This window comes from Ips typographus, unplaced genomic scaffold, assembly GCF_016097725.1.
Source record: "Ips typographus isolate SLU unplaced genomic scaffold, UJ_Ityp_2.0 IpsContig44, whole genome shotgun sequence".
NCBI classification, from domain to species: Eukaryota; Metazoa; Arthropoda; class Insecta; order Coleoptera; family Curculionidae; genus Ips; species Ips typographus.
In genome coordinates, this window is record NW_028098575.1 from 806929 (window position 1) to 822035 (window position 15107).

The 15107-nt window shown below is 34.7% G+C and overlaps 1 protein-coding gene across 1 annotated transcript in view; it reads left to right on the forward strand.

Annotated features, from left to right (window-relative positions):
* The window catches only part of LOC145739777 (segmentation protein cap'n'collar-like), a 43089-nt gene that overhangs the window by 9274 nt on the left and 18708 nt on the right, over window positions 1-15107 (forward strand). The window contains exons 2-3 of the mRNA XM_081995152.1: window positions 9205-9402; window positions 9764-9839. Of these exons, the coding sequence (XP_081851278.1) occupies window positions 9205-9402; window positions 9764-9839 (274 nt within the window). The remainder of the gene's footprint in view (window positions 1-9204; window positions 9403-9763; window positions 9840-15107) is intronic.

Here is a 15107-nt window from a genome sequence, read left to right on the forward strand (position 1 = left end):
CAACTTTGACCTATGCTTGGCAAAATGCGGAATAACTGAAATAACCACCCGAAAGTCAGATGAGATTAAACATGAATTGTCAATTAGCCGAAAAAAATCTAATTGACATTATACATCGTGTATACATTTAGATAAGGATACCAGCCATTGTAAATCGGTATCATTGACATATCGTGTATTTTTTAAATAATAACAGACATGACAGAAATATTAATAGTATCGAACGGTCGGTCTATGTTGTCCCGATGGTGGTCTACGACGATTACAAAAGGGCCGACAATGTCCGAAGTGTCTTTACATCATTTGTCATTTGGGATATTATGACCACCCCCTAACTTGAAAAAGTCATTTGTCAAATACCGATTGTTTTCTTATCCGTAATCGGTTGACCGCAGTTTATTACCTTTTTACAACCCTTTAGAAAATGTCAATCTTTTTACCTGTATATTTACTATTTAGAAACCTTCAATGTCCAGCGAATAACCAACGAGTTATATAGGGTGAAACATAAGTAATGGGACATAGAGCTACAGTACACTCCTGACATTAAAATAATACGATTTAGCTAAATACCAAAAGTTAAAATTAAGAAACATCCAGGGTGTAAAAGTTAAGAATTTTGTTATGGTTTTTGTGTCATATTTTCAAGCTCTTTTGATATAAATTACTGAAAATTTATATAAGGGGGTTTTGCCAGTCGGTAAATACGATGCTTTCATCTATTTTGCAGTAGCTAATAGGGGACGCTACCTACAACCATTTCAGCTGCTTAAAAAGACTTAGGCAACTTTTGTTTTACGCAACTAAAACGGACATAAGATTTTAAAATATGATTCTAATATGTTTTCTACGTAAAAAGGTATACTAATTCTAAGTCTTAAAAGTAATCGTATTTCCCGCCTAGCAAAACCCCCTTGTACACATTTTTAGTAATTTATATCAAAATACCTTGATAATATGATAAAAATTCAACTTTTACAATCTGTATCTTTCTTAATATTGACTTTTGGTATAGGACAGTAGCTAAATCGTATTATTTTGACGTCACGAATATGCTGTAGCTCTATGTCCCATTACTTATGGTTTACCCTGTATATTGTTTTAGTTTTCGCCTGAATAATGTAGTCATAATACTACAGAATTAATTTTATGCTAACTTGTGTATATTTTGGTGAGTGCGCCGTTGGTTGTGTGTATGTATGTTTTGAATATAAAGTAAACCTAAAATTTTGTTGTAATATATTTTATGGATTGTGCAATCAAGATATTAATTAGAAAGAATTATACTGATCATATTGTAATTTTTGTCCTGAAATGCGATAAAGTGGTTCTGGTTTACACATTTTCCGATAATAGCCTTCTAAATCTAGACATTTCCTACTTTCTATCTAGGATTTCTTACCAAACTCGTGAACGATTTAAATATTAAAAAATGTCCTTTATTGTATGTTGCGTGTTTTTTCATACTATTTTTTTTCTTTACCCAAAGTTTAGATAATGATGTTAATGAAATAAATTAAAAGAATATAACCGCATCAATGTCATGGGTCCTACATGTACTTTTCAAGTAGTTAGATGTGATTCTAAACCTCTAAAATCTTCTAAATCTTCTCTTATCAATTGTCAAGTAGTCACGTATCAGTTTTTTTGTCAGATTTAACGTACCTGATGGTGAACACTGTTATTCGTCTTAGATTTTGCATTAGGTAAATAATACTAATAAATACTATGATATTTGCATAGTGTTTTTAAGTAGTATGATACTGAGTGTCCCAGATAAAAATAACTAACATGGTGACTTCGGAAAGAATGCAATTTTAGTTAAATTGGAAAAAAGTGGCATTATTTTGAGCTAAAAAAAAACAGTGTGTAACCAGTTCTGATCATGTGAGGGGCCGTTCACATTTCAGCAATTTTAGTTTGCCAACTTTAAAAACTACTGCTAGAGTCAGTAGGTAATTGAAAATATGCTTCTTTTTAAGGAGAGCTTATGTACGTAGGCTCCTGTCCTAAATATTTTTGTCTTTGCAGGTCCGTATTACAACATTTCTCTCATGTAAATATAGATTCATATTATATAAAAAAGTTTGTTTAAAGTCTTGTTTTGTCACTAGAAAAAAAAATGTTTTGAAGTTGAGTTCATCTGATCTGTGTCTTTGTAGTGTTGGCGTCTGTGACGTGCATACAAAGTAAGGTTAGATTCGTTTTTTAAAGTTTGTCTTTTGTCTTGGAAAGAGGAGTACCTAAGTATGGTCCAGGGCACTAATGGGAGCGATGCACGTCATCAGTGAGTTTGACGTTTTGAAAATGCATTCGTATTGCTTAGCGATTAGTTGCGACCTGTAGCGCTCTCTTTCTAACACGCGCTTATTAACTGAACGCAATTCTGACACTTCTCGATCTCGACGTTTAACGAGTTGTGTACGTTGTTGCCAGATTGCTAGATGACCGTTTCCTGTTTTTGTTTGAGAGACAAAAAAAATTCAATATTGACTAATATTGTTATTCAAAATTCTCTGTTAAAAAACTGCGTCAACTTCTATATAAGAAGTAGATAAAAACAAAATGTATGTAAAGTTCGTGTTTTAATGAAAAAACTAAACATTTGGCAACGAGGCGCGTTAAACGTCAATGACGTGCATCGGCCGATATATTGCCTTCTACTATAGTAAGGAAAATGATTTAACAAAACTTGTAGGAGTATAAAGCGAAGTACGGACCTGTCTTTAATCCCGGATAAAGGCATGGGGCCGGAGCCTGGAGGTCAGCTAAGGCAGACGGCAACACATGAAGCGTGACTGTTGGAAAAAGAAACGCCGACATAATCAGCCCGGACCAATCAGCGAGCGGTTTTCAACAGCGCGATCTCTACGGGGAACGATGGGGTCCCACTTCAAACGACTGATCCGTGTACGCAGTGGTGGCGCAGTCTGAAATTGTCAAATTAATGACTCAAATTTTCAAACAAGTTTTTTCTTCAAATTCTGGCTCCCTCTTGTAAAGTTTTTATTATTCTAAACTTTTCTTCTAAGTTTAGAATAATCATTACAAATTCAGACATCTCAGAAGTGTGTGTGTGTGCTACAAATTACTTCAACGTAATTTACTTCATAACTTAAGAAGACTAGAAGAAAAGTCATTTAAAATGTAAAAATAAATATAAACTATCTTGTTCTTAAGGCGCAAACGTCAAGTGTCTGCGGAGTTGCCTGTTTTTGTCACATTTGATTGTCTATGGGCGACGTGCCCGTCGAGGTAGACATAGCCAATTAGGATATTAACTAATTAAAATTTAAAAAATGACTGTTTAAAAATGTTTAGACCGTTAAATCACCCGTTAGTCAAAACTGAATTTATCTAAATTTTGCTCATACCTCACACAGACATTGACAGTTTTCCAAATAATTATTATTTACTCGGGATAAAATGATGCATATTACACTCGGTATAACAGGGACATCTTTTGTAAGCATAAAGAATTCACTAGTTAGTATGGACGCAATCGGTTTTTTATTATTTTGTAGGTGTATTGATTATGCAAATTCATTGAAGGTATAACATTTTGCGTGCCAATTTAGATATCTAACAGCGCCAACACCGGTACACGGTTATATAAAATAAAAGATGGCGGTTGTGATAAATTACTTTATTATGCAGATTTTATACGTTTCTTGCCATAGGCCAGAAACAAAGGAATGTTTAAACCAATTTTGATCTGGCCATTTTAATGTAAATTGGTTTCTTGATTGACTTCAGTTCTAACCAGGCGACGCGTAAAGGTTCAGACTATTTACATGCAAAACCGAAAAATAATTAGTATTTTGATGTGTATGTCCAGCTGAAACAGAGAATTTTTCTTTTTTACTCGTTTTAGATTGATTTATTGAACGTATAGTCATTTGTGACTATACAGGGTGTCCGGATTTAGAGTGTTTTGACAGGAAAATCCCATTTCCCAGCTAGATAGGAAAAAACTAATATACATGTCTAGAGGTGGATTTTTGAGAAAGGCTTAATGACAAAAACCGTAGGTATATCGATATCTTGTCAGTTAGCGACGCTAGAGGGCGTTTTTCAAATTTTGCCCATTTTGAAAACTCCTTTACAAAACATAACTTTTTGTTTATTAAAATAACATTCTCAAGGCACTTTTTCGATGTGATTCCAGTGGCGTGCTTGGTTTTTTGTTAATGTCTACCGTTTTCTCAAAAATTTGCCTAACTTTATTATTTTAAATTGAAATGACACTTGGCTATAACTTTAAAAAATGTCCGTTTTATGCCGTTTACTACAATGAAAGTATGCCTATAGTTAATCTTAAAAATCACTGAGAATGCACTTTGACTCAGGTTTTGAAATCATCAGCTATTAAAAGTGACGTTTATTTATTTTTTGTTTCTATGACAACACTTGAATGTTTAAAATTATTGCGTTTTTTAGTTACTTTAATGTGTGTGAAAAAACTGAAAAAGTGATTTGTTATTATAGGTCTATATCTGGTAGCAAAAAACTAAGCGCGCCACTGGAATTACATCGAAACAGGGCCTTAAGAATGTTTTTGCTTCACTTCGATATTTTAATAAACAAAAAAGTTGTGAAGAGTTTTCAAAATGGGCGTAATTCGAAAAACGCCCTCTAGCGCCGCAAACTGACTGAAGTTATTGAAATAGGGTTTGTGCCATTAATCTTTTTTCAAAAATCGAGCTCTAGACATGTATACTAGTTTTTCTCTCTCTATCTAAAACACACTAAATCCGGATACCCTGTACATTCATTAACAGTAGGTATATTTATTATATTTATTAAAAGTAGGTAAATCATCATGTACAAGATGTTATTCAAAGATGTGGCTTGGAAGGTTAAATTAGGGCAAAGTTACGCAATTTGGAATTTGGAATATTTTCGGAGACAACTGAAACAAATTTTCCCAAATCACTGCATGTTATTTTGGCATTTGTTACAATAGGATTTTTTGTTTGGTTAGGTTTGGTTAAAAAACACTTTAACGACGTAAAAATCTAAGCGCTCTAGCGTAGGACTAATACACAACAAAACACTTAATGATGATTGGCCAAAAATTTAGTTAATTTCACTAAATTGCAAACCTGAACCATAACATCTGACACATCATCGTAATCAGAAAAAACTACCCAATTAAAAAAAATCCAAGTTGAGGATGGAATAGTGGCATTTATTTTTTATTAGTGTCGTTTATTTAGTTTTTTAATATTAAGTGTTAATTAGCAAAAAAATTGTTTTTTGGATTTCCGCATGTCGGAATATTTTTAATTTTTTTATTTTATTGAGCTGCAAATATGGAACTTTGCCTCAATTTAATCTACCTTGTAGCTCTTATTGAAATGACCGGGATTCCCATGACGAGGCTTGAAAAATCAGTACGCTGTGTAAGTGTGTATACTTATGTAATTAGTAACCAAAGCGAAAAAGTAGCCTAGTATAATAGAGTTGTAAAATTATTCAGCTGTTCTGGAAAAAGAATCCAACCCTGTGTTCTGTGTTCGAGCCCGTATGTATTATTATTTGTGTAGAGTATCGTGGAGACAGATGATAAATGATAGTTCTTAATAGGAATCCAGATCTCGTCTGAATTGCTTTATCGACCGTCTTCATTGGATAAAAGCCGAAGCGGTACCCTATTTTACTTTAATCAACTGAAAGATCCATTATTTTTAGTAACGGTGGTGATGGGAATTATTGCAACTTGGGAACCCCCACCCAACTTATAAATCCTTTCGTATTGTTCTCGTGGATTCATCCACTATGGTCGCATGCATTCTGATCAATTTATATGTATCGTCAATATTAATGAGCATATCAAAAATGACGAGGGTTATTTTTATTTGTAAAATGACAACAAAAGTATAGAACATATTGTTAAACAATCATAGTACGTTTAACACATTGGCTCTAGACGCACTACCATATAGGAGAATGATTTTGCAAGTTAGACAAATTTTAATGTCATCATGACAATTTTTGGGGTATACCGAAATGAGTCGGAACCTTCCATAAACTTTTAGTCGTCTTCGAAAATGTTAGTAGGCTACACGTGCATTCGAGTTTTTAAGAAAACCGAAATGCAATTATTATTGCAAACGCGTTTTCGTGCAATTATTGATCGTTATGCAAGATTAGTGCCTTTTATGGAACTTCAAATCACGCTCGGTATGTAGTTAATAAGTTTAATATTTTTGTTATAATAGTCGGGTTACCTATTGACAGGTTAATTTTTCGTTTACATGTTTCATGCTATTTATCTAAATTAACTCAATACACGCTTTGACTGTATTTGTCAACAAATAACTACATAAGTTGATTAAATGTACCTAAGTAATATATTTCTAAGACTGATGGGTATACCCCTTTTGAATCAGCACTGTTGTTTATAGGACAAACAATCCTGTACCTAGTGTAAAAAAAACTGTGGTTACTTCCTTTTAACATTCGTTAGACCATTACGTTAATCCATTCTAAACACTTTTTATGTTCTGGCTAAGGACGGAAATTATCTTCTTTCCTTTTTTATTACGGAGATGAGATGATGAGAAAAGTGTACAAATTTTTTCAATGTTAAGTTCAGGAGAAAGTCGTCGAAATAAGCGTTCCTTGTTTGATTCTGATCCTTTTTTAGTTTTAAAGCTTGACTGCCGCGAGAAAAAACATTTAAATGATATTTTTCCTATGAAATAATTTCTTGTAAGATCAGATTATTGTAAAATGATTTATGTACAATTTTCGTGTCATTGTTTCTTCTATTTTTTTTTCTTTTATATGGGCACTAGAAACAAAGGTATTAAATATACATAACCATCATTCCCATTGAGGCCCTAAAGCGAACCTATTTTCTTTTAATAAATATGCATTATCAAAGAGCTCACACAACACGAATAGTTACCGCTTAAAACAAATATTAATTAACAGTGGCGTTGCCTTTTTTAAATGATTAATGGATACATGCATGTGATTTTAACATTTTCTCGGCAGGTCTACGTAGTTGATAGATGAAAGAAGGCGTAGAAAACAACTCCTACTTTTCCATTATGGTTGGTATAGGTAGAAAATTAAAGCTCTGCGTGAATTATATCATGAGCTCATAATAAAAAAAAAAAACGAAAAACCTCTCACAGGTATTGCCGACATTAGCGTGCATGCCGATCTGACCAGTGACGTTCAGATTTAAATATGTTTCAAAATACTTAAATTTTTATTAGTATAGGTACGAGTACATCAAACCGAGCATGTTTATAAATAGTATCTAAATTTAATTTGAGTATTAGGGTTAAGGATGAGTCACTTTGAATTAATGAATTTTAAAAATTATTATTAATGCTTAATTTTTTAATGTCTACACAGATACCTTAATGGTACCTACATCCTACATGCTGGTGATTCTATGAGAGAATTTTAATTTTCACAATTGTCATAAAAGCTATATTATATATTTTTCTATTTCTACAGTGACAGATACATACAGCATTACAAATATAGATCTTGACGAGCTATTTATTTGCTGCCACATTTAAGGTATAAAGTATATGCATCGCCGCCTATGTGTGTATACTGCATAATATATAGGATGTATCGCAGCGGGTCGACAAGATGGCGTCTTTTCGTGACCGCACCGAAACGCGGGTTTCATTTGAACAACCACGCGGGATACGAAGGTGTGGTTCAGAGTAATTCTTACTACCCCACAGCTATCACACCCATTGTTTTCATACATGCTCCTCCCAAAATGGGATCACATTTTTCGATTATTGCAAGCGGCAAAAAGTATACTGACTTTTGAATAACCTCATTCTGAAAATAAGTTGACAAAACCAAAAACTTTCAATTACTCTCTAACTCTGTCAAAGATATTTGCTGTAAACGCAGTGCAATAGAAATGAGTCACATTTGAAACAAAAAAAGTAGCCTAACGACATGAGAAATTAGAAAGCTCCATGCATGTGCGAACGTATTTTTTTGTCTTTTTACAAGATTTTTCCTTTAGATTAATATTGCACTAAATCGCCTGATGATAAGTATGATGCAGTTGTATGTAGTTTCACTGTCGATACATGAAATTCATTATAATTATTATATTATGTTCTCTCAGGACGTATAGGTTTGAATTGGTCGTATTTCTTAACATCATATACATTTATTTTTTGCAAGAGACATATTGATACTGGTATAAGATTTTGGGTTTTAATATATTCATATAGCATCTTAACCTACTTTTTTAAGCTGCTAGTTCTCCATCCAGAAACTCGTCAACGTTCGCTTTTAAAAAAAATCCAAATATTCTTATCTCTCTAGAGAGAGAGAATATCCAATCTCTCTCTCTCTCTATAATCCAAGTATTCTTCTAAAAAGATTAAAATGATAGTACAAGTTCAAGTATTACGGAATTCGTTTTGGATAAAACAAATAATGTTATCTACAGGGGTTTTCAGTTTTTCTCGTAAATATGAAAAACTCTTGGCTGTAATAAGTTTTGTCTAATAGAGTACAACGACTAATATAATCACTTAAATTATTTATTCCTTAGAACTCTATCTGGCTACCGTTAAATATTAATATATTTTATTATTTTATATCTTTAATATGCAATTTTGAACTATTGTTGCTTTAGAATCTCCAATTTTATGCATCAAATATAATCAATATTAGAAAATTTTATTGAGTAAGTTGCAGTAGAATATAGTCGTAACATACGATATCATTATATACCAAACGTCAACAACTTTTCCATATTTAATATTATAGACTTGAAAAGGAAGTTTTTCTCTATTTTATGAAATAGGTAAACAACACAGCTCAAGGTTATTAATTGTATGCCGTAAAATTGAAAGTCTTATCCTTATCGCGTTCGATAATTAGCGTGTGATAGTGTTATCTTTACGCAGTTTTTAGCAACACTTGTATTATTTTGGATCTAAGTTAGTACGGGCATTTATAAAGTCTGACTGAATTTTACTCTGGTTTAATGTTCTTCATTTATTCTCTTTTTGGGGTTATGCGATTGGAACAATGGCTGTAAGTAAAAGGTTAAGTCCCTATAATTTATTGTTTTGTCATTGATGTGGCACAAATTCTCATCAAAATTGTGTTTATATACTTATATCCTCATCTATAATAACTCACTAATTTGATGTTAGTTAATATGTTGTAATTTTTTCTATTATTTCGCATTTACAGGATATGGATCTTATCGAAGTTTTGTGGAAACAGGACGTAGATCTTGGTTTCTCTTTGGAATTAGCCAGACAAGAAAAGCAGCTGAAGGACAAGGCGGCTGATGTAGTTGAGACTTTGAAAAATGATGCTGATGCTTCTACATCGCTGCTTATCGAAAAGGAAGCTGAGGAAGTTAAAGCTAAAAATGAAAAAGTTAAGGTTTGTGATTTTGTTTCATAAACTTCAAACTAGCACCACATTTATCTAATGTAACAAAACTATTCTTCTACCACAGTTTTTACATCAGTCAATTTTAAAGAAGAAAGGAATCCCAAATTTTTTAATACTGGATACTTTTTACGACACCAGTTATGTAGTCGAAAGTATAGAGTTAGTCGCTCTATTGCGTCAAACGCAATGCTTTCAATATAACTCATAGTAACATTACTAACGTCAGTTATGACAATTTTTTTGGAAAACATGCAAAACTGTGGGATTGAAAATAGTAGTAGTAATATTCTATTCACTGAGCTAATTTAGCATCTAGAAATTCTCCTACTGGATTTTTTTAATGTTACAGGAAGAAGAACCAGAAATCGAAACCGCCGAAGAGGATATTTGGGCTGGAGTTAACTACACAGTAGACACAGAAACTGGTGAGTATATAGTTGTTGTTTTTTTATGAACTGTCAGAGAGGTTGAGCCTGTTTAATAAACGACATTAAAAGGGGGTCGTTGTAAACTGAAAGGTTGTTCAAAAAAGTTATTAAACGAAGAACGGTACAACGCGTCGTGTGTGGTATTCATATCAATGTGCATATAATGATACTCATGCATTTGTGAAATGGTTTGTCACATTATGACAGACACCCATCAACGCGATAATTTATTTTAAAATCGATTCTTATCTCGGGAACAAAAGGACACACGAACGTCAGCCACTTAAATAAGCATAAAAAATTGTGGCAAATGTGTAAGTCGCTTTATTGGGTATAGTTAAGTTAATTGTTGTTAAAGTGATGGGAAAGAACACACAGCCTTCTCCACAAAAAATTTATTCAAGCCCCCCAAAATGTTAGAGGGGCCGCTCGACATATGTTTCGGGCACATAAGTACCCATCTTCAGGAGCTAAAAGTTAGAAAGTCTACAATGTATTACCCCTAAATGGTAGAATCAAACATACCCCATATGACAAGGTGAAACGCCGGCTGTCTTTCTTCAAAGGGGAGACAGCAAGACCCAAGTTTAAAAAATTAGTATGCCGTAAGGCCAAACATTACTGTTGTGCTTAAAAAATCTGTAATTAAGACTAGAATGTTATATAAAATAGAGAAAAATACCAAAATGTTTTACCTTATTATGGAGAAAAAAACTAAAACTAAAGTAAAACTAAATAATTCACATTATGTGTTTAGGTCGGGGCGACCCTTAGAATTTAGGATTAAAAGTTCAATTATCTTAAAATTTTAACAAATGTCCGGTTGCACGAAGCTAACAGAACAAAATGGGCGATAAACGTTCTAGAATTTACAAAAAAGTTTTTCGTATCAACATTCGCAAAGCGAAGCCGTTATTTTGATGGCGGGGGGATGGCGCAAAAAATAGTTGCAATGAACAACATAGGCGGCACAGCGACAGCACCCGGCAACACCGCCCGCACAAGTGACAGACGACAAAACGACAGTCGACGACTTAATGTCAAAAGCGTCAACAGCGCAAACTACCGTAGATCAAGGAGGGCACCAAGAGGTATAAACAAACATAAGTGAGGTTAAGGCTATAACCTGGTTGAACACATTGAAAAAATACATTGAAAAAAAAAAATACATTGAAAAAAAACTGTAAAAAAGGCAAATCTGGGAGAAAATTGAACACTAAATAGTGCGTGCAGACCTGGGAGATGAAGCAGGTGAACAAATGTCCAGAGCATGTCAACAAGATGCTCGAGTGTCAACACAATATCCAAAAAAAGAAGAAAAACTGAGTTTAAGGAAGGGGCTATTAGAAGTTCAAAGATTTGAAGAATGGAGCCGAGGTGTGGTTTAGCTGGTCATTGAGGCAGGTATGCCCGCCACTCTGAGAGGCCTTGTTAATCTCGAGGACCTCTAAGAGGTTCAAGAGATTATTCTTATCACAAAAATGTAAAGCCCTGAAACCTTGTTCAATATTAAATGTATGTTGATTGTAATAGAGATGTCTAGCACAATGAGACTTAATGGAGTTTGCATTAAGGTTGGGGTTGTTGGAAAATTTATCTGCCTCTCTAATATGTTCGTGGATACGAGTGCCGAACCTCCTACCAGTTTGGCCAATGTAGAGTGCATTGCAGTTGGGGGTGCAGCAGGAGAGTTCATAAACTCCAGATCTGTGAAGTGTGGGTGTTGTGTCTTTGGAGTTGCAAAGGAATTGGCGTGAAGTGTGTAGGACTTTGAAACAAATAGTGATGTTGAGAGGCTTAAATATGTTTCTTAATTGTAGGAAAACAGGGCCTAGGAAGGGGATAGAATAGTAATTTGATATTTTAGGTTCATCAGTTATGAGTAGATTCTTGTTAATGAACTTGTTAAAATGATTGTAATAAACCTTGTTGAACAGAAAAGCAGGAAAATCATTATTTGTGGCTACGGTCTTAATCCAGGAAAGTTAAGAAACATATTTAAGCCTCTCAACATCACTATTTGTTTCAAAGTCCTACACACTTCACGCCAATTCCTTTGCAACTCCAAAGACACAACACCCACACTTCACAGATCTGGAGTTTATGAACTCTCCTGCTGCACCCCCAACTGCAATGCACTCTACATTGGCCAAACTGGTAGGAGGTTCGCCACTCGTATCCACAAACATAGTAGAGAGGCAGATAAATTTTCCAACAACCCCAACCTTAATGCAAACTCCATTAAGTCTCATTTTGCTAGACATCTCTATTACAATCAACATACATTTAATATTGAACAAGGTTTCAGGGCTTTACATTTTTGTGATAAGAATAATCTCTTGAACCTCTTAGAGGTCCTCGAGATTAACAAGGCCTCTCAGAGTGGCGGGCATACCTGCCTCAATGACCAGCTAAACCACACCTCGGCTCCATTCTTCAGATCTTTGAACTTCTAATAGCCCCTTCCTTAAACTCAGTTTTTCTTCTTTTTTTGGACATTGTGTTGACACTCGAGCATCTTGTTGACATGCTCTGGACATTTGTTCACCTGCTTCATCTCCCAGGTTTGCACGCACTATTTAGTGTTCAATTTTCTCCCAGATTTGCCTTTTTTACAGTTTTTTTTCAATGTATTTTTTTTTTTTTTCAATGTATTTTTTCAATGTGTTCAACCAGCTTATAGCCTTAACCTCACTTATGTTTGTTTATACCTCTTGGTCCCCTCCTTCCTTCCTTCCTTCCTGAATCCCCTATCCAACTAGGGGAATATGGCTTCTGCTCCCTATAAGGGGCAATTTGCCAGGGGTTTTCTTTCTGTCCAGGATTTGTCTGACTCTAGGTCATCCCCAGACGGGCCTCTTGGTGCTGATTTTTCCGCTTTTCGGGTGAACTCGACACGCGGTTGACTATTCCACGCGCTAGCCCAGAACCGAATGTTGTTTATATTTTAACTTCTTTTAAAAGTTCTAAAAAATCGCTTAAAGGCACGATCCGAGCAAAAGATGTAGTCCTTCCTCGTGGAAACTATAACCGTCACTGTCACATCCACGTGGTCTTCTCCTAGGTTTTCACCCTTTCCGCCTTTTGGAAGTGCACCGCACAAGACAAATCCCCGTAGACTTTTAGGAATCGACGTTTCCACTTAGAGCTCCCACTATCTCCACTCGACCGGCTGCGGAGTTCGGTCGTCAACTTCAAATTTCTCTGAGCACCGTTTCAAGAAACGTGGTTTCTTAGCGACAAAAAAATGGCGCCCACGAAACAGACGTGCGATACGTTTCAAGTTGAAAATCGAACTCCTGGTCCCCTCCTTGATCTATGGTAGTTTGCGCTGTTGACGCTTTTGACATTAAGTCGTCGACTGTCATTTTGTCCTCTGTCACTTGTGCGGGCGGTGTTGCCGGGTGCTGTCGCTGTGCCGCCTATGTTGTTCATTGCAACTATTTTCTGCGCCATCCCCCCGCCATCAAAATAACGGCTTCGCTTTGCGAATGTTGATACGAAAAACTTTTTTGTAAATTCTAGAACGTTTATCGCCTATTTTGTTCTGTTAGCTTCGTGCAACCGGACATTTGTTAAAATTTTAAGATGATTGAACTTTTAATCCTAAATTCTAAGGGTCGCCCCGACCTAAACACATAATGTGAATTATTTAGTTTTACTTTAGTTTTAGTTTTTTTCTCCATAATAAGGTAAAACATTTTGGTATTTCTCTCTATTTTATATAACATTCTAGTCTTAATTACAGATTTTTTAAGCACAACAGTAATGTTTGGCCTTACGGCATACTAATTTTTTAAACTTGGGTCTTGCTGTCTCCCCTTTGAAGAAAGACAGCCGGCGTTTCACCTTGTCATATGGGGTATGTTTGATTCTACCATTTAGGGGTAATACATTGTAGACTTTCTAACTTTTAGCTCCTGAAGATGGGTACTTATGTGCCCGAAACATATGTCGAGCGGCCCCTCTAACATTTTTGGGGGGCTTGAATAAATTTTTTGTGGAGAAGGCTGTGTGTTCTTTCCCATCACTTTTACACTTACACCTCCACTTTGAGAAAAATGGACTACTACTTCACATTAATTGTTGTTGTTTTTGCGTTGGTTGAGAGGCAATTTGTCCATTTTGTACAGCATCATATAATAACGGTCTAGGTTAGGAGTTGTGACCATACAAAAAGTTCGGTTTCGTACCTGGGGACAGTTCATACAAGGATACGTCTCTATTCCCGAGGGATCTAAAAAATAGTCGTCAAAAATAAATACAATCATTAATACAGACGGGGAATAATAGAAAAATTTTGCTGATCTCATCGGATGTCAAGGAAGACCATTAGTCATAAACGCCATTGCTACTGTGAAATACCCTAACCCTACAGAAACGGGCCCAGCCACCCTTGCCTTTAATCTAATTGAATAACATAATACCAACAATTGTTATGCTGTTACTATAAATATTCTATTTTTACTGGGCAGAGTGGTCCATAAATAAAAATATTTAGATTTAAGTACAAGCTTCTGATTAGCTAAGGTCGAAAAAACATCATATCTTTATGTGTCAGAGCACTTGCAAAAGTTGTATTTTATACGGGGTGTTCATTTTTCTATCCCGGACTCTGGGTTTCTCGATTATTTCAAGAGATGCAAGAGGTAGGTTAAATTAAGGCACAGAGGCAAAATTTGGTGTACAATAAAATGTCGCATTAAAACATTGCTAATTGCGAGTACTAACTTCTCTTAAAATAATAAAGGTATTCCACGGTAGGGCTCGAAATATGTTTAAATCAAAATCCGCATTTTATTCATTAGGGTTGTGATACTTTTTTGATATATGGCATAGACTTATTTTAGTTGATAACATTTTAAGAAATTATTCTCCATTTGCTTCCAGTATTGATATAAATGGTGGTTCAAATTCAGGGGTGGAATGTACAAAAAAAAATCTAAAGTGTCATATAATTCCTAATCGAAAAAAAGTTACTCATTTTAAACTTTTACTCATGCCAAATAAAATTTGGCATGTGTGTTCACCATTTTAAAATGGTCATTTGAGATTTTTTTTAATTTATAAAAATAATCTGGACAGATGGCGTTTAAAAAGTTTGACAGCTTCAACTTTCTTTAAGCTGTAACTTTAGAGCATTCTGATGTAGCACATGTAATAGCCCATACTTTTTCCTAAGAAAAGTTTATCTGCTCATTTGTTTTCATTTTGCATAGTTTTTCAGATACAGCATCCTACAATCAATTTGGACCACCCTGTATT